Source organism: Canis lupus, chromosome 34, assembly GCF_011100685.1.
Source record: "Canis lupus familiaris isolate Mischka breed German Shepherd chromosome 34, alternate assembly UU_Cfam_GSD_1.0, whole genome shotgun sequence".
In the NCBI taxonomy this organism is placed as follows: Eukaryota; Metazoa; Chordata; class Mammalia; order Carnivora; family Canidae; genus Canis; species Canis lupus.
This window is the reverse complement of record NC_049255.1, coordinates 17,150,785-17,176,601: the sequence shown is the minus strand read 5'-3', so window position 1 is coordinate 17,176,601 and position 25,817 is coordinate 17,150,785. Positions and strand designations below refer to the sequence as shown.

At 40.6% G+C, this 25,817-nt stretch overlaps 1 protein-coding gene across 1 annotated transcript; it reads right to left on the bottom strand.

Annotated features, from left to right (window-relative positions):
- Window positions 1-16,481: 16,481 nt before the first annotated feature.
- On the bottom strand, window positions 16,482-22,207 carry LOC488101 (5-hydroxytryptamine receptor 3C-like). The gene is made up of 9 exons (XM_038583520.1): window positions 22,141-22,207; window positions 20,497-20,663; window positions 20,024-20,068; window positions 18,893-19,002; window positions 18,436-18,605; window positions 17,945-18,105; window positions 17,379-17,583; window positions 16,950-17,165; window positions 16,482-16,833 (listed from the first exon to the last, which is right to left on the bottom strand). The coding sequence occupies exons 1-9, from the start codon at window positions 22,205-22,207 to the stop codon at window positions 16,631-16,633; spliced, it is 1,344 nt and encodes a 447-aa protein (XP_038439448.1). The 3' UTR covers window positions 16,482-16,630.
- Window positions 22,208-25,817: the final 3,610 nt, after the last annotated feature.

Below are 25,817 nucleotides of genomic sequence, written 5' to 3'. Positions count from 1 at the left end.
AATTTTGCGTGTGATTTCAAAGTTCACAAGCCACAGACTTTAACTTAAGACCCTTTTCTTAGAATCAGTTAAAGAACCATATAAAAGAGAAAATGGGCTTATTTTGGTATGCTTATTGGTTTTAGTGAAATAGTGATCACTATGTTGTGCTCTATAAGTCATTCGTTTAGGATTCCACTTAAGAGTTTTGCTCAAGACTGAGGTCAAACTTTAGTGATCTAATGTTTTTGGAATTTACCCCCCTCCCCCAATTTTAGAAATAAGGAAAATGTTTGTGCATTATCAGATACTCCTTCTTTTCTCCATGATTTGTGACTATTACTAACTTTGGTTCTGAAATTATATCTGCAAACTCTTATGTAACCTTTGATGAAAACTCATTGAGGGTTAGAGATATAAAATCTCTTAAATTAGTTGAGTGTCTTTTTCCTCTTTCCTATTTGTTAGTATTCAATTCTCTTGGTCATTTTTGCTTATCTCCAGTTGGCTTAATTATTTTACCCAATTAAAAAAATGTAAATCTCTTCCCCAAGGATGACTCTCTTTGTATGTATTCTATTCTGAATATACCAAGACATTATTATGAGAAGAGTATTGACCTTGGATTTGGAAGACATAGATTCAAATCCTGGTTCCATCACATACTGACTGTTTAATTCTGGGGAAAGCTCTTAAATTCTGAATATTTGATCTCATCTCCAAAATGAGGATAATAATACCCTCTTATTAGGTTTTGAATGGTGATTAAAGAGATGGCATTTGAAAAAAGTTAGCTCAGTGCTGGATATTTCACAGGTACTGAGTAAATGTTCTCCTTCCTCATTTTGGCATTATTCTTAAGTACTCACTTATTCTGGAAATTAGCGTTTTTTCAGTGTTCTTACAAGTTCATGCTACTCTTTTGTTTTTGCTCTTGTTTCTGAGTCCCTTCTCATGTTTACATAAATCAACAGGAGTATTTTGTTTGTACTGGGGGCATAGTGCACAGAGTTTAAGAGATTCCTAGTAGCCTATTAGATGGTTGATATTTGGGAAAAAGTTATTGGCTCCAAAATAGAAAAAGAAAATTCAAAATTAATAAATATTTAATTAAATGTCAAATAACCTGAACATTGTCAGGTAGCCTATTCAACTCTTACATTGATATAAATAGCCCCACAAGTCTTTATCCACAATTCTGGAATCCAGAAAGTTCTGAAAATGAAAAATTTTTTGGCTAGTTTGGGGTGAACTGATTTGGCAGCACAGCATAACCTGAAGCTGTTTATGATCTCTATTCCTCTTGGTGTGAATATTCATATTTTTTTCTGCAGAAATAGAAATGTGTTTGACTATGAATACTATCCCCAGCCCCTGTGGAAGCATTATGTAATATGTGGTATGTGCAATCTATTATCATTTCAAAATCTGAAAAATTCTGAATTCCAACAGCATATCTACCCAAGGGAATTAGATCAAGGATTTCATTCTTGTGTAAATAATATGTGAGATAGGAGTGAGTTTTCATATGTTTACTATAATGTGTGTATGTGATTCCAACATTAAGTGAGATGCTGTAAGTCTCTTGCAGCAGGTGAAGGGAGAGCAAGAGAGTGAGCAGGATGCTCCGTGCAAGCACGGCCAGTACTCTTAAGAAAATCACATTCTAAAAAAAAAAAAAAAAAAAAATCACATTCTTTTAAAAGGACTTCTGACTAATAAGTGCATAAAAATAGGCTCAACATCCTTAGTCATCAGAGAAATGCAAATTAAGATCACAGTAAGATACCATTTTATGCCCTCTAGAATAAGACATAAAATAACCAATGTGTGGAAGACACAAAGAAACTGGAAAACTTATACATTGCTGGTTAACTTTGGGTTAATAGAAAGAGCAATTTTTTTGATTTATCAATATAGATATAATACAAGGTTATGTTTTTATTCAACTTAGGTAAGTTCTTCCTAAATGTATACAGATATACTCAAAGAAGCTAGCATTACTTCTACTTAATTTTTAAGGTATGAAAAATATAGATTTGTGTTTAACCAAATTGATTCATTATTCTGACAGTAATTATTTTAAAGTTTTATTTATTGACAATTGTATTTCAACAGTATCTTCTGTAGTATATCAGCTTGAAGATGATTTGTAATGTGGTTAGCTTTGGACTGACAATAAATTGAGTTAATGGATATTTATTGGATATTTAGATCATTTCTAAATTGAAACACTGCTTACTAAACATAATTTGAAGTTTATTTTATATATACTATAAAATAAACCTATGGGGAGCCCCATGCGTGGTTGAGCATCTGCCCTCAGCTCAGTTTGTGATCCGGGGGTCCTGGGATAAAGTCCCTATGGGGAGCCCAATGCGGGACTTTATCCCAGGACCCCCGGATCACATCCTGAGCTGAGGGCAGATGCTCAACCACTGAGCCACCCAAGCCTCCCAGTCTTCCACTTTTTAGGTGAGGAAACAGAGGCTCAGGGTTGCTAAGAAACTTGCCCAAGATCACATAGCTAGTAAGAAGCAGAGATGGAAGGTGAGCCCAGGTAGTTGGACTCCAGAGAATATGATCTTAACTATAAAGCTGTACTTTCTAACTTTCAGGCAGTACTATTACTGGCTAGGCTCTTGAAACCCCTTTGTAAATTCCTCCCCTGGTTTATTAAGATAGGCCATATATATTTTTGTTTGTTTGTTTTTATTGAGGTAAAACTGACATGATGTTATATTAGTTTCAGGTATACAAAATAATGATTTGATATTTGATATATTGCAGAATAATCACCACCATAAGTCTAGTTAACATGTCACCACACATAGTTACATAGTTTTTTTCTTGTGATGAGAACTTTTAAAATCTATTCTCTTAGCAACTTTCAAATGTGTAGTACAGTATTATTAACTATAGTGACCATGCTGTACATTACATCCCCATGACTTCTTTATTTTATAACTGGAAGCTTTTGCCTTTTGGCTCCCTTCACCCATTTCACATTCCCCAGCTTCTTAATTTATATGCTATGAAGAGGCAATATAAACATGCTCATTTTTGCCACTTAGAGAAGTTATAAAGTCTGTGATGCATATGGCCATATAAAGCTGAATTATGAACTGTGCTAGTCTACTAAAATGCTGATGTGTGACATTGCACAATCATGCACTCCCACTCTTATATCATGAGAAAGAAGCAGCCTCTGATGTCCAGAAGTGACCTGACATTCACAGGCCATTTGTTCATTTTAAATAATCTTGCAGAATGCCAACCTCAGACATCATTACCCCGAGATCATGATAAAATGGACAAAACAAGCTGCTTCATAATTTTGTACTCACATACAAAAGCAAGATAACTATGTAAAACCACAGAATACAAAATACCTCCCTCTTGCTAAATGAATGACTATTATTTTTTACGTATTCATACTGTTGATTTCTGACAGTATTCAATTTTGAACAATTTCTTGCTTCTTTATACTCTCCCCAAATCACCCAAGGGAAGACCAAATCCTCTAACAGACTCTTTCTTATTCTCTCTCACTGAGATATCCCATGATTACCTATAATTTGTGTTCTCTCTTGTTGCAATGAGTGGTAAAGCCAACTTGTTTAACTATATGAATGTTTATGGTGGTCTTTGGCAGAAGGGCATCGACAAATGAAATGGTCATTTCCCCCATGTTTCTGTCATTGCCATATCGTCAACTACTGCTTTCTTTGTTGGTCCAGAGTAAGTACAAACAATTGACCCCCCAAATAAATATTGATAGGGGTGCCTGGGTGGCTCAGTTGGTTAAGTCTGCCTTTGGCTCAGGTAATGACCCCAGGGTTTTGGTATTGAGCCCTGAACCCCAAGTCAGGCTCTCTGCTCAGCAGGGCACCTGCTTCTCCCTCTCCCTCTGCCTGCCTACATGTGCACTCTCTCTCTCTCTGTTAAATAAATAAATAAATAAAATATTAAAAAGAATAAGAACAAAATAAATATTGATAATAGTGTATTTAATGCTTTGAAAAACATAACGATCCATGAATATGTTCTGATATAAATGAATAAAATAAAAAGAAAGCTCTACTTTACATTAGAGCACCAATGAAGTGTAGAAGAAATGATGGAATTAGAAAAGAATGATTTTATTAAGATCCCCAAATAAGTAATTCATATAAGAATCATTATGATGAGGAATGGGATAATTACACGGTCTCAAAGCATCTTTTCACAAATCTTATTAATTACTTACTAATTAATAAGCATGCCATACTTATTAATTATCTTTAATTACTCATTAACTACTAACTAATTTAATTACTAATCAGCTAATTCATTTAACTACTAGTTAACAGTTATATCATCAGTCAAGGGACAAATTGACATCGTGCATCACTTCTGGGGTATTCCTGCAAAAAATGCATAAATTATAAGTAAATGTTAGACAAATACAAATTGAGGGAGAATCCTCAAAGTAACTGGCAGTACTTTTCATAAATGTCAAGATCATGAAAGACAAGGAGACTGAGAAGCTGTTTCAGATTGAAGGAGACTGGAGCTAAATGCAGTGTTTATTTCCTGTACCTATAGAAGACATTATTGGGACAAGAGGCAAAATTCAAGTAGGGCTTGTAGATTAGATGGTAATTTTGGACTGATGTTAATTTTCTTTTTTTAAAAGGTTTTATTTATATGAGAGGGAGAGAAAAAAAGAGTGAGCAAGAGAGAGCATGAGTTGGGTGAGGGGTAGAGGGAGAAGCAGACTCCTTGTTGAGGAGGGAGCCTGATATGGGCTCCATCCTGGGACTCCAGGATCCTGATCTGGGCTAAAGGCAGACACATGACTAAGCTACTCAGGCACCCCTAATGTTAATTTTCTGATGTTGATGGTTGTACTGTGGTTTGTATAGGACTCTTGTTTTTAGGAAATATGCTCTGAAATATTCGGGGTTAATGGATCATCAGTTCTGCAACTGTTTCTCAATGACTTAGAAATACCCATGATTGAGGAATCCCAGTGAAGGGTACACAGGAGATCTTTGTATTATTTTTGCAATTTTTATGTGAATTTAGCATTATTTTTTTAAGAGGAAGAAAGTAAGAAAAAGCAAAAGTAAGCCTAGAGGTTCTGCGTGTGTCCTCTTTCCTTGAAGTCAGAACTGAATCATGGGATATTGGCCTCCAGAAGAGGGCAGCAGATCTCTTGGCTATGTGGTTGGAGCCTTTGGTCATAATTTCAGTTATTATTTCTTTTTAATATAGCATGGTCACATTTTTACTTTTTAAATTTGAATCTAGCATCTTCTGGGCTTCAACTGGAGATTCATATTATCTATGTAGTTTAATTAATATACAGATATTTAGGACTTAAGACTTATTGAATCTCTAAGCATTCTTGATGTGTTCTTGGTATATTCTCACAAAAAGCTTGATATATTCATAATATATAAAATCAGGATTATTATATGTTATGTCTTACTATTTTTCCTTTTTATAAAGTGTGTTCAGGGGATCCCTGGGTGGCTCAGCGGTTTAGCGCCTGCCTTCGGCCCAGGGCATGATCCTGGAGTCCCGGGATCGAGTCCCGCATCAGGCTCCCTCAATGGAGCCTGCTTCTCCCTCTGCCTGTGTCTCTGCCTCTCTCTCTCTCTCTGTGTCTCTCATGAATAAATAAATAAAATCTTTAGAAAAATAAAAAAAATAAAAAGTGTGTTCATCCATTTTTATAAATTAGTTGTAATGTTCACTGTCTTTGAAAATAGTTAATCACGTTTCTAATTATTTTGTCTAAAGCTTTTCTTAGATTGATTTTATTTAATTTTTTATTTTTTAATAGATTTTATTTATTTATTTTGAGGGAGAGAGAGAGAGAGAGATGGAGCACGAATGCGGACAGAAGAAGGAGCAATAGAGGGAGATAGAGAAGCAGACTCTCTGGTAAGCAGGGAGCTAGATGCAGTGATGCTCAACCGCAGAATCACAGGATCATGACCTGAGTTGAAGGCAGACGCTTAACCAGCTGAGCCACCCAGGCACCCTTAGATTGACTTTATTGTCTTGTTTTGCATGCCATAGAAGCAACCAAAGTTCCTTATTATATTGCATAATTCTTATATATATTCTTATCCGCTCTTTCATTTTTGAAAATTACGAATAATAAGCTAGTAGGCTTACTACAACCCTTTAAAATTTTTTGGCATATACAAGGGTGCCTGGGTGACTCAGTTGGTTAAGTGACCTACTCTTGATTTCAGCTCAGGTCTTCTCAGGGCTAAGAGTTTGAACCCCATTGTTGGGCTCCACGCTGGGCATAGAACCTACTTTAAAAAAATGGCTAAGATAGTAGATTAAGATACCTGGGTGGTTCAGTCAGTTAAGCATCTCTTTTTTTTTTCATTTTTTAAAATTAAAATTCAATTTCCCAACATATAGTATAACACCCAGTGCTCATCCCATCAAGTGCTCTCCTCAGTGCCCATCACCCAGTTGCCCCATCTCCCCACCCACTTCCCCTTCCACAACCCTTTGTTTGTTTCCCAGAGTTTGGAGTCCCTCATGGTTTTTTTTCCCCACTCAGTTCCTCTCCTTTCCATTATAATCCCTTTCACTATTTCTTATATTCCATATATGAGTGAAACCATATAATGATTGTCCTTCTATGATTGACTTATTTCATTCAGCATAATAATACCTTCCAGTTCCATTCACGTCAAAACATGGTGGATATTCGTCTTTTCTGATAGCTGAGTAATATTCCATTGTGTGTGTGTGTGTGTGTATATATATATATATGTATATATATATATACATATATATATATATTACATCTTCTTTATCCATTCATCTGTCGAAGGATATCGTGGCTCCTTCCACAGTTTGGCTATTGTGGATATTACTGCTATGAACATTAGGATGTAGGTGTTCTGTGTTTCACTACATCAGTATCTTTGGAACAAATACTCAGTAGTGCAATTGCTGGGTCATAGGTCATAGCTCTATTTTTAACTTCTTGAGGAACCTCCACACTGTTTTCCAGAATGACTGTACCAGTTTGCATTCCTACCAGCAATGCAAGAGGGTTTCCCTTTCTCCACATCCTCTCCAACATTTGTTGTTTCCTGTCTTGTTAATTTTCGCCATTCTCACTGGTATGAGGTGGTATCTCATTATGGTTTTGATTTGTATTTCCCTGATGGCAAGTGTGTGGAGCATTTTTTCATGTGCTTGTTGGCCATGGGTATGTCTTTTTTGGAGAAATTTCTGTTCATGTCTTCTTCCCATTTCATGATTTGATTGTTTGTTTCTTGGGTATTGAGTTTGATAAATTCTTTATAGATGTTAGATACTAGCCCTTTTTTCTGATATGTTGTTTGCAAATATCTTCTCCCATTCTGTAGGTTGTCCAAGCATCTGACTTTTGATTTCAGCCCAGGTCATGATCTCAAGGTTGTGAGATCAAGCCCCGAGTCAGGCCCTTTGCTGGGCATGGAGCCTGCTTAAGATTCTCTCTCCCTCTCTAAATAAGTAAGTCAGTCAGTCAGTCAGTTGGTCAGTCAGTCAGTCATATACAGATTGTTTTTTATTTGATGCTTCTCTGAAAGCTTTTTAATCGACTACAAGCCAAAGTACTTCATCTTCAATGAAGGAGTGTTTCAGAATTCTGTGAAAAAGGACTATGGTAGATACTTTTGAGGTACAGGTTTCTGATAGCATCACTTAAACAATTTTGAGACCCTATTAGAGGACTGAGTCAGGATTTCTAGAACTCTAAAGAAGGCAGTGGGTTCATAAGACTGCTAGCCCAATATCCACTGAAACAAGAATTAATTGCATAGGAGTGATGAATTGCTGAGGGATAATTATTGTTTTTGTTTAAACTATTGTTGATTTTTTTGTAATGTTCTATTTTCTGGATACTAAAGGAAGCCCTTTTTCTTTTCTCTTAAACTATATATAACTCATAACAATTTAATAATTATAACTCTGCTTTATTTCAGACTCTGCTTTTATACACTGAAATGAAACATTTATGAATGATAACTCATTTTCTTTGCCTGAGCCCTCTGGAATTTGGAAACTTTTATTGAATATTCTTTATTTCATGACAATATAATTATCATCTTTTCATGATAATATAGTTACTGGCAGAGAATCAATAAGAATCTGTCCTCCTTTTTACCAGGGCATAATTTGAAACACTGAGTATGCAAGCAAGGCCTTGCCTAGAATGTTATCCCTGGGTATGATGCTCTTTTAATCAGATATGTATGGCCAGACACATCTAAGGAACTAGGTTGACTTTATGGAGCCAATGCTTATAAATCCTTCCAGGAAAACTGGTTGATTCCTGGTTTACAAAGTTCTCAGCTTCTGGGTGGGTAAGTCACTTTCTTGTCAGATCCAGGAATCTTAGGATATTTGGGGAACTTCAAGAAAAGACAAATTCGCCCAGTGGCTACCACAGCTGAAATCTGATGTTGAGTTCTGGGTGTGGCTATCTAGCCTCAGAGGCCTTTAAAAGTTAAATTTGAGATTTTGGGGGAAGTCTTTTAGCAAAGCAAGTTTAAGAAGCCTAAGTGGCAAATTATCATCACTCCTATTGCAGCAATGTAAATAGAGACTAGCCTTATTTGTGATCAAGTATAATCTTCCAGGGCACTTGGGTGGCTCAGTCGGTTAAGCATCTGTCTTTGGCTCAGGTTGTAATCTTAAGGTCCTGGGATTGAGCCCTGCATCTGGCTCCCCGCTCAGTGGGGAATTTACTTCTCTCTCTCCCTCTCCCTGTGCCCCTCTCCCTTCTCATGTGCTCTCTTTTTCTCAAATAAATAAAACCTTTTAAAAAGAGAACAATCTGCCTTTGAGATTATTTTTGATCAAAAGGGAGGAGATTATAGGGAAAAAGTGTGTATACTTCAATGAGAAATTATGCATTGTCAATAGTAATGGTTCCCAGCATTCTGATATGAGCCCTGTTCATTGTCTTTGGGCTGCTCTTGGTCAACTCTTTTTAAATTGCAGATGACTGATGAATATTGCCAATGACAAAAACCAAACAATTAGGAAGACTGATTTTATTTAGTCTATTGCAGTAGGGAGATCACCCAGATCTGTAGATCAGAATATCTCAGCAGGGTAGTTTTATCTTAGACTTTTTTATAGGGAGAAGTGGACAAGTTACAGGTAGAATTATTTTTTTTAAGATTTTATTTATTTATAAATGAGAGACACACAGAGAGAGGCAGAGACATAGGCAGAGGGAGAAACAGGCCCCCCATGGGGAGCCTGATGCAGGACTCGATCCCAGGACCTTGGGATCATGACCTGAGCCAATGGCAGATGCTCAACCACTGAGGCACCCAGGGGCCCCAGGCAGAATGATTTACAGCTGGGATTGCTTCATAATCAGGAGAAGTCTCAGTCAGTTAAATAGGAAATGTTTACCTCTGTGTCTGGCTAGTTTTAGGGGATAAACAACTCTAATCTCAATTAATCATTCATGTGACAAAGAACTGGGAGTTGGAGGATCTGTATCTTGCCTTGCTGGTGGGTTCAGGCAAAAGGGGAGAAGTTTGGTCTTCTCACAAATAAACAAGGGAGGCATCTGTAAGTCCTACCGGAGTCATGAGAAAGAGGATAGTGAGTGAATGAATCTTATCTAAGTCATTCAGGAAGGTGGTTCTTTTCCATCAGGCATTTCTGGAACAAAAAAAGATTGGTGGAATTTCAGAAAGCAAAGGTTTGGGGAGATTTCTTAAACATTGATATTTTCTGGAAACACAGGATTCAGGTAAAATTCAGCATTGTCAATATGTAAACTCTGCCTTGTCCTGTATAGTTCCCATGGACTTTCCTCCTCCTCCTGTGGAAAAATAACCTCTATTTACAATTCAGTATCTTTACTCCATATAAATTTGTGCTTTTTGATTTTTCCTTTGAACCAGTTATAACATTTGTTCTCATAATGTATAAGTTCAATCAATTCTTCAATATGTATTCCTTTTTATATTTGTATGAGAGCCATGATTTTGCCTTTTTCTAAAAGTTGTCTTTAAATGATATGATCCATATAGCTTATTCAGATTTCACCAGATATACATGCATTCATTTTCGTGAGTGCAAACAAGCCAGTTTTTAAGGTTCCCAGTGAGAGACCAGGAGATCAGGAGAGCTATGGAAAGTCCAAAGACTGGTGGTGCCTACAGTGAAGATTGACACCCAGAGGTTAAGAGTTATCAGATAGAGTGAGGTGGGATGGATCTTTTGGCAGAGATCATTCTGGGTTGAGAGTCTAAAGCTTAGTTTACTCAAGAATTATCCAATAATTATTTCTGCATTCCTTGGCACTGATCTACATGTATTAAAACATAGGATTAAGAGGTAGACATAATTGGGTTCAAAGTGTTCTATCATTTACTTGCTGTGAGATTGTGGGGAAGGATCTTAACTTCCTTCTACCTGTTGTCCCTAACTGCAAACTAGGAATAATGTTAATATCTGCCTCATAGAATTGTTGTGAGAAAAAAGTGAGATAATAGATGTGATAGACTTGGCATATAGACAGTACTCGGTAAGTGATGGCTATTATTATTTTATTATTTTTTTAAAGATCTTATTTATTCATGAGAGACACAGAGAGAGAGAGAGGCAGAGATACAGGCAGAGGGAGGAGAAGCAGGCTCCATGCAGGGAGCCTAATGTGGGACTCCATCCTAGGACTCCAGGATCATGCCCTGAGTTGAAGGCAGGCCAGGCATCCCAGTGATGGTTATTATTAAAATAACTTTTCTATTATCATCAAGGAAATGCCTAAGCAAACAATCTTTCATGAAAACTGTAGAAGCTACCACATCTCTATTTTACTTCAGATACATTAATACTCAAACAAACCTAGTTCTTGTCAACAAAGAGAGATGGAATAATAGTTCATCAACTTATCAACTTCAATAGTAGGTCAGTGATGAAGACCACATGCATGTTAATACATGTTCTTTGTGGGGTTTTTTTTTTGCCACTTTCATATTTCTTTTCACATAATTTTTTTTAATGTAGGCCCCATGCCCAGTGTGGAGCCCAGTGTAGGGCTTAAACTCATGACTCTGAGATCAAACAAGCCAGTTTTTAAGGTTCCCAGAGTTGAGATCAAGAGTCAGACACTAAAAAGAAAAAGAAAAAGAAAAAAAAAAAAAGAGTCAGACACTTAACTGACTGAGCCACTCAGGCACCCCTCATGTAACTTTGTTTTTAATAAAAGCAATTCACTAAGTCTATGAACAGAATTTCATTTATAGGTTTTTATAGACCTATTCACATTTACAAATTATCTGACAATATGTCCAAATTTAGTCAGGAGAATATGGATAATATACTCTGCATAATATGCTCTTTTGCGTATATCCTAAGGTAATGAATGATCTCAGAAGAGTCTGAGTAGGGGATCCCAGTAGAGGGTGGTACGGATCTCCCGAAGGGCTGACAAACACTTTTCCACTTTTCTTCAGATCTTCTTTCAGCTTTCATAACTAAGGACCTGCTAATTCAGGATTACTAAAAAGGAGGCATTTGTAAACTAAAATTTACACATTACTTGATGTTCTCCAGATTCAAATTTGGCATTCTAGTATGATCCGGCAGCCTATGAGAAAGTCACAAAGCCTCTACCTGCTAGCAGACATGGGGCTTGTTGGGATTCTCTCAATTTCCAGGACTTTTTCTTAGTGCATCAGCAGCATTGGTCTGAGATAGTCGAAATGCTATTCATGCTCTTTAATAAACTGCTTACTTTGCTTCATCATTTATTCAACACCACATGGATTGTTTGATTCCCCCCTTCAGGGTGTTGTGATGAATTTGCATCAAAAGCAATTTCACTTTGTGGATATATACAAGTTCCCTCAAAATCTGCTGGTATTGGGGACACCTGGGAGGTTCAGTGGTTAGGCACATCTGCCTTCGGCCCAGGGTATGATCCTGGAGACCGGGGATGGAGTCCCATATCGGGCTCCCTGCATGGAGCCTGCTTCTCTCTCTGCCTGTGTCTCTGCCTCTCTCTGTGTGTGTCTCATGAATAAATATATACAATCTTTAAAAAAAAAAAAAAAGTCTGCCTGTGTAGTGACACTTGTGATGTTCTTCCAAAGAATAGAAGCTAGCTAAATAATTTGTAATATAATATCAAGACAAATGTTATAGGGGTGCCTGGATGGCTCAGTGGTTGAGCATCTGCTTTTGGCTCAGGTCGTGATCCTGGGGTCCTGGGGTCCTGGAGTCCTGGGCTTGAGTTCTACATCGGGCTCCCTGCAGGGAGCCTGCTTCTCCTTCTGCCAGTGTCTCTCATGAATAAATAAATAAAATCTTTTAAAAAATAAGACAAGGACAGCCCGGGTGGCTCAGCGGTTTAGCGCCGCCTTCAGCCCAGGGCAGGATCCTGGAGACCCGGGATCGAGTCCCATGTCAGGCTCCCTGCATAGAGCCTGCTTCTCCCTCTGCCTGTGTCTCTGCCTCTCTCTCTCTGTGTCTCTCATGAATAAATAAATAAAATCTTAAAAAAAAGAAGAAGACAAATGTTGTAAAAGTATTACCCATTTCAAAGTTTATAGGACATTGTTTTATAATTAAATGGATAAACTCACAATCTCTCATATAGTATATAGTAAGCAATTCTAGCAATAACTTTTCTGCAACTTTTAATTTTATTTTTTATCTTTTTAAGATTTTATTTATTTATTTGAAAGAGAGAGAGCACAAGCAAGTGGAGGGGCATAGGGAGAAGGAGAAGCAGACTTTCTGCTGAGCAGGGAGCCCTATGTAGGGCTCAATCCCGGGATCCTGGATTGAGTGATTGCCTGAGCCAAAGGCAATCACTTAACCAACTGAGTCACCCAGGTGCCCCATCTTTTAAAATTCTATATTATCATCAGTTCTTTTTTTTTTTTTAAGATTTTATTTATTTATTTGAGAGGGAGAGAGAGTGAATGAGAGAGAGAGAGAGAGAGAGAGAGAAAGAGAACATGAGCGGGGCTTTGGGGGCAGGGGCTGCATGGAGGGGGCAGAGGGAAAAGCAGACTCTCTGCTCAGCAGGGAGCCCCATGTGGGGCTCAATCCTGGGACTTAAAGATCATCTCCTGAGAGGAAGGCAGCCACTTAACCAACTGAGCCACTCAGGTGCCCCTCACTAGTTCTTTTTTGAGTGAGGCTGTATACATGGGTAAGTAAAATAGTTTCAGTGATTAAAGCCATTTGAAAGTTTCTATTCGAAACCCTTTGAGTGGATTGTAAATGTTTACCCTCAGTTCTTAAATATTACATAAGAGCATCAAAATAATCAACATGGGACCTCTTTTCAATTTCTCACCTTGCTCATCCAAAGATCTTGGCTACCCGGATCTACTGTAAATGTAGTGCTTGTCTATCATGTTTCATCTCAGCCTCCCTGTATGAATACATCAGTACAAATCTGAGGACATATCCCCTCATTATATGATCATCTATTTCTTGGCTGGCACAAATGTCACTTTCTCAGAGAGGCTTTCCTAGAACATCCTGTTAATCTGTGTGTCACTCTCTGTCCTATTACCCTGTTTTATTTTCTTCGGAGTAATTATCAGTACATGAAATCATCAGTTTGTTACTTTAGAAGATTAGCTGCCTCATGCCTTACTGGCCTATAAGTCTTATAAGTCTTACTGGCTTATCCCCAGCTCTTAGATAAAATGCTCACTACATAAATAAGCATAAGATTGGATAAATGAATGAATGAATGCTTCACTCATTCCATGTTGCTGTTCTGGGACCAGATGATTAGATGGTCCATAGAGGCAGAGACTCATTTGAGCTTGATGGCATGTGCCATCTCCAATCAAGTGTCTCTGAGTTGGTCTGATTGGTGAATGTTTTATATAGTTAGAGATGGTGGAAACTGTGTCTAGCCTAAAGTTGTGGGTGATTTCCAAATCAAGGAAGCATGCAGAGCTGACAGGTGAGTGGGGAGCTGCAGTCTGTGGGCTCCTGGTGAGTCATATGATGATGGAGGAGGACCAGGGACAGACACTGTTGAAACTCAATATATGAAGGCAGGAGTCAGTCAGGGAGATGGCAGCAGGGAGCAGGGGAATGAAATAAGCAGGAAGGAAGTGGTGAGCACAGAGAATTATGTGGTGGGGTTATGTATTTTTGTTGTTGTTTAGTCACTTTATTGAGATATCACTTAGATGCCATAAAATTCACCTATTTAAAGTATATAGTTCAATGTTTTTTTTGTGTATTTGCAGAGTTATGCAATCATCACCTGTCTAATTTTAGGACATTTTTATCATTCCCCAAAGAAATCCTATACCCATTGGTGTCATTCCTCATTCACCTGGCCTTTTCTCCACCAAGTCCTAGGCCACCACTAACCTACTTCCTGTCTCTATAGATTAGCAGATTCTGGACATTTCACTTAAGTGAGATTATATAATATGTGGTCTTTTGTGATTGGGTTTTCTCTTATTTGGCATAATATTTTCAAGGTTTATCCATAGTGTAGCATGTATGAGTGCTTCATTTCCTTTTCATAGCCAAATAATAATAATATCATCATATAGATATATAAAATTTTATTATCTGTTCATCAATTAATAGACATATGGGTTGTTTTAGCTATTTTGAATAATATTGCTACGAACATTTGCATACCAGATTTTGTGTGGACGTGTTTCCATTTCTCTTGGGCTTGTATCTAGGAGTAGAATTGCTGGGCTATAGGGTAACTCTATGTTCAACATTTTTGAGGAGCTGCCAAATTGTTTTCCAAAGTGCCTGCACTATTTTGCATTCTCTTGTGGGGCTGTTCTGGTAGATGATTTTATGAGTTTGTTCTGGGCCCTTGAGCCATCTGAGTATCATGAGAACAAGTGTGTCGTGATTCAGCCTGGATCCTGCTGTTCAACTACGGCTGCACAAACCCCCTGGTCCCTGAGGCCTAACCTGCAGTGATTCTGCACTAATGTAACCCCAGAGGTGTATTGCGATTAGTCAGTCCCTGCAGGTCCTCCATCTGTTCATATATTAGTCATCCTTCAGAGTCCAAGTCAATACTGCCTCCTCTGCTAGCTCAGTGCTTTCAACTCTGACTGCACATCAGAATCTCATGGGGGAGCCTTTAAATATAGCAGATCCAGGGTCCACACCAAAGGTTCTGATTTAATTGGTCTGGGCTAGGGTTATTTAAAAGTCTTTTCCAGACTCCTGCATGGCTCAGTTGGTGGAGCGTCCGACTCTTGTGTTCGGCTCAGGTCATGATCTCATGGGCCAGGTGGGACTCCGTGCTCAGTGGGAGTCTGCTTGAGGATTCTCTCCCTCTGCTCCTTCTCTCGCTCCCACCTGAGTGTGCATGATCTCTCTCTTTCTCTCTCTCTCTCTCTCTCTCAAATAAATACATAAATCCTAAAAAAAATTAAAAGCCACTTCAGATAATTCTAATGTGCAGACCGAATCGAGAACCACAGCTCTGCTCCCACTAGAAGAATCCTTTCTCTTCTGAAATTTACAGCAGTTTCTTTTCAATGGCACTCACCAAAACTTTAAAAATAGATCCCATATTTAATTGCAATTATTTGACATATGTATTTTATTTGTCCAGCTGGGCCACAAGCTCTTTGAGGACAGAGCTGTGTTTGACTCATACTCAAGTCTCCATTTGTCAAGGGACATCTGTTTATAGCACCACCTGGGCTCCCCCTGGTACTATTGAGGAATAATGCATAGGAACCAGCCAGACAACAAGTTCTCATGAAGCCTTCCCTGGCCACCCACCTAAACTTGCAGTCTCCATCCCCTGCCATTTCCCATTCTTCCTTTTCTTTTCTTTTCTTTTCTTTTCTTTTCTTTTCTTTTCTTTTCTTTTCTTTTCTTTTCTTCTTTTTCTTTTCTTTTCTTTTTTAAAGATTTTATTTATTTATTCATGAGAGACAGAGAGAGAGAGAGAGAGAGAGAGAGGCAGAGACACAGGCAGAGGGAGAAGCAGGCTCCACGCAGGGAGCCCAACATGGGACTCGATCCCGGAACTCTGGGATCATGCCCTGAGCTGAAGGCAGATGCTTGACTACTAAGCCATCCAGGCATCCCCCATTCTTCCTTCTTTAATTTGTCTTTTCCCCTTGGCACTTAGCACATGCTCTATGTTTCACTTATTATCTTCTTTATTGTCAGTCTCCACCCACTCTCCCTGAGGAGAGGGATTTTTGTCAGTTTGGCTCACTGCTGTACCCTCCGCACTCAGAATAGTGCCTAGCCATAGTGGGTGCTCAATAAATATTTATTAAAAGAATAAATAAATAAATCAGCCTATATTTAAAAAGAAATTTAATCGCTTTTTTCTACACCAGTGTGAGAGTTTTTTTTTTTTTTCTAAAAAATTTTTTTTGAGAGTTGGTTTTTTTTGGGGGGTAAATACTTGTAGTCATTTATTACAAAGCCTTCCTTATCCAAGGAAAGTTACATTTCTAACATATACATGTACATTCTGAGAGTCTGTAGAAGTTCTACTTAAGCCCTGGATCATGGTGCGTTTGGGTCTATGTATGCGAACTGGAGCAGAGGAACAGGGGCTGGGATGGTCAGTTGAAGCTGAACAAACTTGAACCCTGGCTTGCTCTTCTACCATAGAATCCACCTCCTACGTGTTCCAGAGGACGATGACCACGATGATGGAGGAGGCCAAGAAGAGCAGGTAGAGGCGGAAGAGGAAGGTGTCCATCATATGGCTGAACTGCACCCACAGGCCAGCTAGTTGAGTGCTTGTCAGTCCTGAGTCCCCGCTCAGCTCTGCCTCCCTGGGTGCCAGCTCCTTCCCTACCAACTGCCCCGGATCCTTCGGTCCTGTGGAGAAGACAGAGACTCAGCTTCAAAGTGGGAAGGAGACAGGATTGGGGAGGTGGAGGACTGAGGAAGCTGGCTCCAGTGTAGAGAGTGTAGGCGGTGCAGACTTTTCTTACCGGGCAGGTGAGGGGGCGTGAGGCCTGGGCCCATATTCTCCTTCCAGAGCTTGGTGGGGCAGCATGTCCTTGGGCTGGCCCAGGAGAGGAGCAGAGAATGGAGCCACCGAGGCATGGCTGGGGGCCGGGTGGTGGCCAGGTGCAGCAGGTAGGTGATGAAGATGGTCTCCAGCAGGCTAACCACCATCAGGGACAGACACAGGGCAAAGTAGACACCTGGGGTGGGGGTATGGAGCATGCATGAGTGGGGCCCAGATGAAGCAGCAATCCCCCGCTTTTCTCTGTTTCACACACAAAGCCCTTTCTGAAATGACCATGATCACTTTCTCCTTTCTGCCTTAGCTGTGTCAGCAGGTCTAGCCAGCGCACTTGTGTACCCTGCCTCCTTTTATCCCCCCCTACTTTCCAACAGTAAGGAGGTAGGCATACTGATGAGGGGGGTGCCACTAGCAGGAAGTAGTTTATTCATCATGAGCAGGAAGACGTTGTAGCCCAGCAGAAGGGTTATCTTGAATGGGGCACGGTTCTCGCTTTCTGCCGGCAGGTAGAAGCTGAGGGCGTCGATGGCAATCAGGAAGCTACTGGGCACCAGAAGGTTTATGATGTAGAGGTTGGGCCTGCGCCTGATGGCCACCTGGAGGCAGGAGAGAGCAGAGAACCAGGTGAAGCTAGGGCTGAGGGAAGACTGAGGGACGATTACAGCTCCTTTCTCCCTTGGTGTCCTCAACCCAGCAGGGGCTCTTCCTGGGTGAAAAGCAGCCTTCACATGACAAAAAAAAACTCTGCCACACCCACCAAAGAAAACCTATGCCGGAAGTGGCAGTTTCAGACAGGAGGGTGGCTTTGGGGGACTTGGGAGAGAGAAAGGCTGTGAGGGTTGTGGCACCAAGTGGCTTTCTGGTCTTGGGGTAAGACGTGAGAGGCTCTGGGATTTAGAAAGATCTGATGAAGAACAGTAAGGAGGATGGACACATCTCACAAATCTCTAGGCTTACATAGAACATGATCTGGTCAAAAAGACTGGAGCCCACAGACATCTTCGGCGTGGCCTTGGTGATGCCCAGGAGCTCCCACTCCCCTTCTGTACGGACAATGTCACGTGAAGTGTCTGCTATCTCCCACACTTCCTTTGCCATGCCCAGTAACATGTTTTCCACTGCAGGGGAGATAAACACTCATTCAGCACACTGTTCAGCATCTGCTCTGTGCAGGGCTCAGAGAGATGAGCAAGAAAACTGCTTTAGCTCCCTGTCTCTGGCTGTCCAGTAACATGGCTCCTTCACTCCTCAGTCACCTCCTTTCAATTCTGGGCTTTCTCCTCCTAAATTCAACTCCCCACCACCATCCACACACCCCCAATTAGCAAATACCCCACTGTCCCTCTCTAGGCATTAAAAAAAATAATAACCTTGTTGTGTGTGATGTTTTGTTGCCCCACCGATTGAGCTCATTTTACCCCCTCCCAGAACCCCCACCCACACCTCACCTGTATAGAGGAAAGAGCTGAAGGTGAGGGTGCAGTTTTGCTGGTCAAAGGGGAAGTAGAAAATGTCCAGGCTACAGATGCTGGTCACCCGCATTGGTTTGTTATATACAATGTGACCGTCACTAGTCACATATGCAGAGAGGCCTTCTGGGGTCTGATCCACATCCATGCTAAGTGGCAGAAGGGGAGAGAGGCAGATGCTCTGGGTTTCATATCAGCTTAGGCGGAGCTTCCCAATGTTGCTCACTGTGGCTCCTCTGCCATCTTTTCTGCCCACCACTTTCTCATTTCCAGAATAAATGTCTTCTAGAAATGAGATACTGTTGATGAGCTGTGATAGTGCTCCTCTTGGAAATAAGTTTTTGGTGGCCCCAGTGACTGGGTTTGCCCTATACTGCCCTGGCTTGCTCCTTGCAGAAGGGTTTCCCCTCCAGTTTTCCCTAGCCCCGGCACTCACGATTCCACGATAAAGATGTCTGGGAGCCACAGGTTCTCAGTCGTCACAGTGAGTTTACTGATAGCTCCACATTCTTCTGGATCCCAGCTGATGAACGGGTTATTCCAGACCTAGATCACGGAGCACAGGTGGCTGAAACCTGGAGCTAGTTTATGTCAGCATCTACCCTTCCATTCCCTTAAATATATATACATGTGTATGAATTTTTTTCCCTAAATGTATTGACTACAGGCATATGATAAAATTTTAACCATTCCAGAAAGGTATAATATAAAAATCAAGCTATTCCCTCCTTGATTCACTCCAATTCAGTTTATTTTATTTTTAAGATTCTATTTATTTATTCATGAGACACACACACATACACACACATACACACACAGAGAGAGAGACAGAGACAGAGACACAGGCAGAGGAAGAAGCAGGCTCCATGCAAGGAGCCTGACTTGGGACTCGATCCCGGGTCTCTAGGATCAGGCCCTGGGCTGAAAGCAGCGCTAAACTGCTGAGCCACCCGGGCTGCCCCCCATCTCAGTTTATAACCTCAACTCAGTCTCCTTATTAACAGTTTCTTGGGTATCTTTCTTTTTTTTTTTTTCTTGGGTATCTTTCTAGAAAATTAATTAATACATATTCCAGCATTCATTTTTTTTTCCAGCATTCATTTTTACTTATACAGATAGACTTATACTTTGCACATTGATATTTGTGCATGTCACTTAAAAAAAAACAAACCCTCATTTCCTTTTAAACTCTGATTCCTCTTCTCTACCTATAATGGTAGAAGCTGAGGGCGTCGATGTGATAATGTTCCCCTTCTCTAGCTAACAGTCTTGTTAGCTTTTCAGTTTCCACTCAAAGGAAATTTTAAGCTGGGTGCTGAATACCTTTGGGCCCTGGAGCTTACCTAGGGGTTTTCAACTATACCACCCCCGTCTTCCTGTATTTTCCATCTATGTCTTTCAAAGTTGTTTGGCAGCTGAGAAAGTGATTTGTCATCAGCATGAGCCTTATTTTGTTTGGATTTGTCTATTCCCTCGGGCACTGCCAATTTCAACAAATGTGATTTTTGCAAACAAGCCCAGAAAAGAGGGGAAAAAAAGGGAAGAGAATTAAGCTGGAGTTACGTACCAACTTTAACCACAGAAATGATGTGAGCAGCTGGAGTTGTTCATCCTGACAAAAAAAAGTCCCCATTCAGGATGATTAATGCCCCGAGATCAGGTCCCATTCTACCTCTTGCCTTTGTTTTCTACATGGTCCTGTGTGACTGTTCAGTTTTTCAGTTACAAATCTCAAAAGAAAAGTGGGTCTGAAAAATGCAGGTTACATTGAAAATGTAGGGGAAAGGACAGCATGAAGTCCCATTGGAAATATGTTTTATCCACCTATAGGGGCAGAACTCAAGACAAATGTTCCCTGCAGACACATCACTGCAATGTTCCCCTTCATGTCTCTCCACCCCCTAGGATGGACATCTAACTTGTAGAGCATTTGGGGATGGATTGCTTGCCACTGGACCAGTGCAAAGTTGGGTTGCCAGGGTGAAGACTCCTTGTTCCCTACTAGCAGTCTCTGGAAAGAATGTAGGAGTCAGAACTCACCACTTCCAGGATGGCAGACAAAATGAAGGAGATATTGACTTGAGTGGGGATGCTGTAGTTGATGACTGGACGGAAGTCCTTCTGGTTAAATATAGTCTGGAAGACAGCAGGGTCCACCCCATACTTGTCAAAGCCTGAGCAATTGATGGTGAAAGTGCTTGACCTTCCTGTAGAGAACAGAGACCTATAAGATGGGAATAGGGCTTTTATGTTTCCTAAGTAAGAGGAGTATCAGGGCTGAGGCCTCAAGCCTCTCCTCAGAGAAAGAAAACGTGGACATGGGGTGAAGCATGTGAACCCCTCCTTTCTGGGCCAAGACTTCTGAAGGCCGAAGTTTTCCTGCCAAGGCTAGGGAGCAGGAGCTGGTCTGGTAGGAAAATGGTGGAAGTTGATGTGGTGAGCTGAACCAGGGCTCAGACCTTTCTTCCTGTGCTTTGCTCCCGTATAAAGCCTATCCAAATTTCTATGTAAACAGCCTCTCTGGGGAGTCCTATTCCTTCCACAGTCCCAACCCTGAAGTTTTGGCTTTGTCTGACCATACTTTTTTTCTTTCTAGCTCTATTATGATTTGTTCTCATAGTCACTGAACAAAATTTCCCTAAAATTTTGTTTCTTAATCCCCCCCTTTTTTAAAATTTTTATTTATTTATGATAGTCACACAGAGAGAGAGAGGCAGAGACACAGGCAGAGGGAGAAGCAGGCTCCATGCACCGGGAGCCCGACGTGGGATTCGATCCAGGGTCTCCCGGATCGCGCCCTGGGCCAAAGGCAGGCACCAAACCGCTGTGCCACCCAGGGATCCGATTAATTTCCCCTTCATGCTTTTATATCTTTCCATTTCCTGGAAAGAAAATTTTGGAAAGAAGTCAACATGAGTGCAGTGTGAAACACACAGGGACTTAACGTTGTACTGAATGTGAATTTACTGACTGCCCACTGTGTGCTGCACTCTGTGCCCTTCCCAAATTCAGTGGCTTCCTCTAAGATCTGTGGGATCCATCTTCATCATTACCATTCTGAGAAGATCTCACTGATCATCTACCATGTGCTGGGTGGAGCCATGCAATGAAACATAGAAGCCCCTTGGCCCCTCTCACCCACATCCCAGCCGCATATACTCTGTGATTATTCCTGTCAGTACAGCCCAGCAAGTTCTTCTGTGCCCCATCCATTACTCCCCCGTACCAGCTAACTCCAAGGTACATCTCCAAACCAAAGAGAAACACATTCCGGGGAAGAAAATGTTGTCCTTTCCCCTCTACATCATCTCCTCTGCAAGATCTTCTGAGTGAGGTAGGAAAGGAGCTATGTTACAGTCAACAGGACTCAAACCACCCTGTTCATAGTAACTGTATCTTGGTAGAAAGGAAAAGTTGGAGACTAAAAAAAGTGGGATTGGAGAGGTGATGAATAGAAGGATAGACAGGATAGTAGATGCCGAGGCAGACAAATGAGAGAGGGGCCATGTGTACTGATCAGTGGAATGGGGTTTTTGTCTGTTTCCAAGGAAGCCATAACATAGATACTACAGAGAAATAAAATGTTTAACCTAGCTATTTTAGATGCTCTCTAGGTCTGGAGAATGAAAGGGTTTATGGATTTTGCCCAGAACAGCGTTTCTGTCTTTCTTTGCCCCATCTTACCTGGAAGCAGAAGGCTGACAGTGAGGCAGAGCAGGAATCCCCCCTCAAAAGGCCACCCCCCTTCCATCCTCCTCTTCTGGACTCTTCTCTGGGGATTCACCACGAGCCCCCAAACCTTTGAGCTTAAAGGAGCTCAGACCACACCTTGGTTCCTGATTTTGAATAGTGCTCATGACAGGTGACCACTTCCTGGTGAGAGGCTGTGGCCAGAGAATGTTCTGCTTTGCCCCTCCGCAGGTATGCCTTCTGGGCTCCAGGCAGGGAGGATGTTAGGCCAAGACCAGGGGAACAGCATCTGTTTAGCAGCCTTGTCTAGATGAGTGGTTCTAAATCTGAATTCCAAGTACTTTTTCAGAGAAAATTGGAGACATGGGAGATTGGGCAGGTAAGGTCGTCAGGTAAGGGGTCTTCAGGTCCTTCAGGAACTAACTATGCCTCAGGGAAAGTATATGGATCACTCAGAAAGGGAGATGGTAGAGACACCTGCTAATTTCACAAGGCAAGAACACATAATTATTTTGCTGCAGACCTAGAAATGTATCCTTTATCCACTTGTGGACATTAGGGATTATTGTCAATAGTGAGTTAAAAATATTGAGAGAGTAAGCTCCTTTTTTATGATGAAAGCCTGACTAGCAGACCTCTGCCCCCACAGCTAGCACAGCTAGTGCAGATCTGCAACATCCCTTGTTTGCACTATTAAAACATCTTCATAAGGCTTGTTCTGTCTAGTTTTCTCCCAGTCCAATTCATTTTGCCATTCTCCTAACACAGAACTCTCCTACACGCCCTTCCTTATCTTATGTCTCTTAGAGGCCTACAGACCTGGGGCTGTGGGGGAATGTTGAATTAAAAATCATAGCGATCTTTTTGAAAATACCTCCCCCTCCCACCCCCAGCCCCTATGGAGGTGTGTGTGTGTGTGTGTGTGTGTGTGTATTTAAAAGCTCCCCAGATGGTTTTGATTCACACTTAACTTCACTGAAAACCTTTGGGCTAGGCTATGTTACCGTACCACAAACAGGATACTGAAACTGATATAGTCAAGATACATAACTTTAACACCAGGATCCCTATGTTGTCCTTTTATAGCTGTAAATACCTCCCTTCCTCCCTAATCTCCTGCTGTCTGGCAGCCATTCATTTGTTCTCCATTTCTATAATTTTGTCATTTCAAGAATGTTACGTAAGTCAAACCACGCAGTATAAACTTTTGAGAATGGCTTTTTTTTCACTGAGTGTAATTCTTTGGAGATCCACCCAGATGGTTGTGTGTATCAGTATGTGTTCCTTTGTATTGCTGATTAGTATTCCATGATAGGAATGTACCACAGTTTGTTCAACCACTCACCTGTTGAGTGGTTCAATTGTTCGACCAATTGAAGGACTTCTGAGTTTTAAGGGAAAACACTTATTTCCTCTACTTTACTTACAACACTTTATATATATATATGTGTGTGTGTGTGTGTGTGTGTGTGTGTGTGTCTGTGTCTGTGTCTGTGTTTATTTGAAGGAATGAGGGGCCAAGGGAGAGGAAGAGAGACTTTGGAAGAGAGACTTTCAGGCGGACTTGCCACTAAGCACAGAGCCTGATATGGGGCTCCATTTCATGACCCTTAGATCATGACCTGAGCTGAAATCAAGAGTTGGATGCTTGACCGACTGAACCACCCAGGTGCTCCCACAATATTTCTGACACCAAATTGTGGGTTTTCCCCTCATACCAAGTAATTCTGACGCTCCCCTTCTGGCATACCCCTTGGGTTAAAGGCTCAGTTCCACAAGACTTAGCCCCACTTCAGGTGCCAGTTATAAGTCAGGGCCTTCTATACTTCTGACCAACTGACAATAAATTGGGGGAGCCTCACAACCCCCTCCTCAGATTCAATTTTTTGCTATAACAGCTCACAGAACTCATGGAGACATTTACTTCTGTTAACTGACTGAAAAGGATATAATAAAGTATATAGATGAACAGCCAGATGAAAAGGTACACAGGGTGAGATCTGGAACAGTCCTGAGGGCAGGAGCTTCTGTCTCTATGGAGTTCCAACATGTAGATGTGTCACCAATCTGGAAGGTCTCCAAACTGCATAGTTTAAGGATTTTTTTAAAAGATTTTATTTATTTATGTATGAGAAACACACACAGAGAGAGGTAGAGACATAGGCAGAGGGAGAAGCAGTCTCCACACAGGGAGCCTGATGCGGGACTCCATTGTGGGACTCTGGGATCATGCCCTGAGCCGAAGACAGACGTTCAACGGCTGAGCTACCCAGGTGTCTCAGTTTAAAGATTTTTTACAGAGGCTTCATTATGTAGGCACAATCAATTATTAAGTCAATCTCCAGCCCCTCTCCTCTCCCTAGAGGATGGGGATTAGGGCTGAGAGTTTCAAGCTTTTAGTCATGGCTTGGTCTTTCTGGTGACCAGTCCCCATCCTGAAGCTATCCAGGAGTCCAACGAAAGTCACCTCATTAAAATAAAAGATGCTCTTATTATCCACAAAATTCCAAGGGATTTATGAACTTTGTGTCAGAAACTGGGAGCAGAGACCAAATATACATTTTTTCACAGAGTTGTTCAGTTTTTTCCTATTACATGGAAAGCTGTTATAAACATTTGTCTATGGGTTTTTGTGTGAACAAGTCTCCTGGAATAAATATTCAGAAGTAGAATTGCTGATTGTATAGTATTTGCATGTATGATTTTTAAAGAAACTGTAATACTCTTTTCCAGAGTGGCAGTACCATTTTACATTCCACCCACAATGTATGAATGATCCAGTTCCTCTGCATTTTTCAAGGTTTAGGACTTTGGATAAGGAAAGACTTCTGAAAATAGGACCCTAAAATCACAAACGTAGAGGAAATGATTGATAAATACAGCAGTTAAAAAAATTTTAAACTTATTTTCATGAAAGGACACTAAATATGAAAAGCCAAATCATAAACTGGGAAAATAATTTTATAACATATAACTGAGAAAAGAATAGTAGAAAATACACAAAACATATAATGACAAACAAAACAAAACAAAACAAAACCCTATCAGGAAAATGGACTAAAGACATAAATTGGCACTTTATAGAAGAGAAAACACAATCAGCCAACAAAAACCAAAAAGATACTCACACAAAAACAGGGAACAAACTGATGGTTGCCACAGAGGAGGGAGATGGGCAGAATGGTGAAGGGGAGTGGGAGATACAGGCTTCCAGGTATGGTAAGTAAGTGACGGGGATGAAAGGCACAGCATAGGGAATAGAGTCAAGGGTATTGTAATAGCATTGGATAGTGACAGATGGTAGCTACACTTGTGAGCACAGCATGACATATAGACTTGTCAAACCACTATGTTGTACACCTGAAACTAGTGTAACATTGTGTGTCCACTATACTTGAGTTTAAAAAAGATAAGAAAATAGAATATAGGTCAATGTTAATACCAATACCTCTCTCTCTCTCTGAATAAATAAAATCTTTAAAAAATAAAAAAAAATAAAAAAGATAAGAAAATAAACACTGAGATGTGAAAAGGTTGTGAGGATACTGCTGGATGCTGCTAAAGAAAAGAGAGTGAGAAGCTAGTAGAAAGCACAACCCAAGAAGTTAGAAATATGATCAAACATTTGAGGACAGTAATATATCCAGGGCCAGTGGGTTGGTTTTTACAAA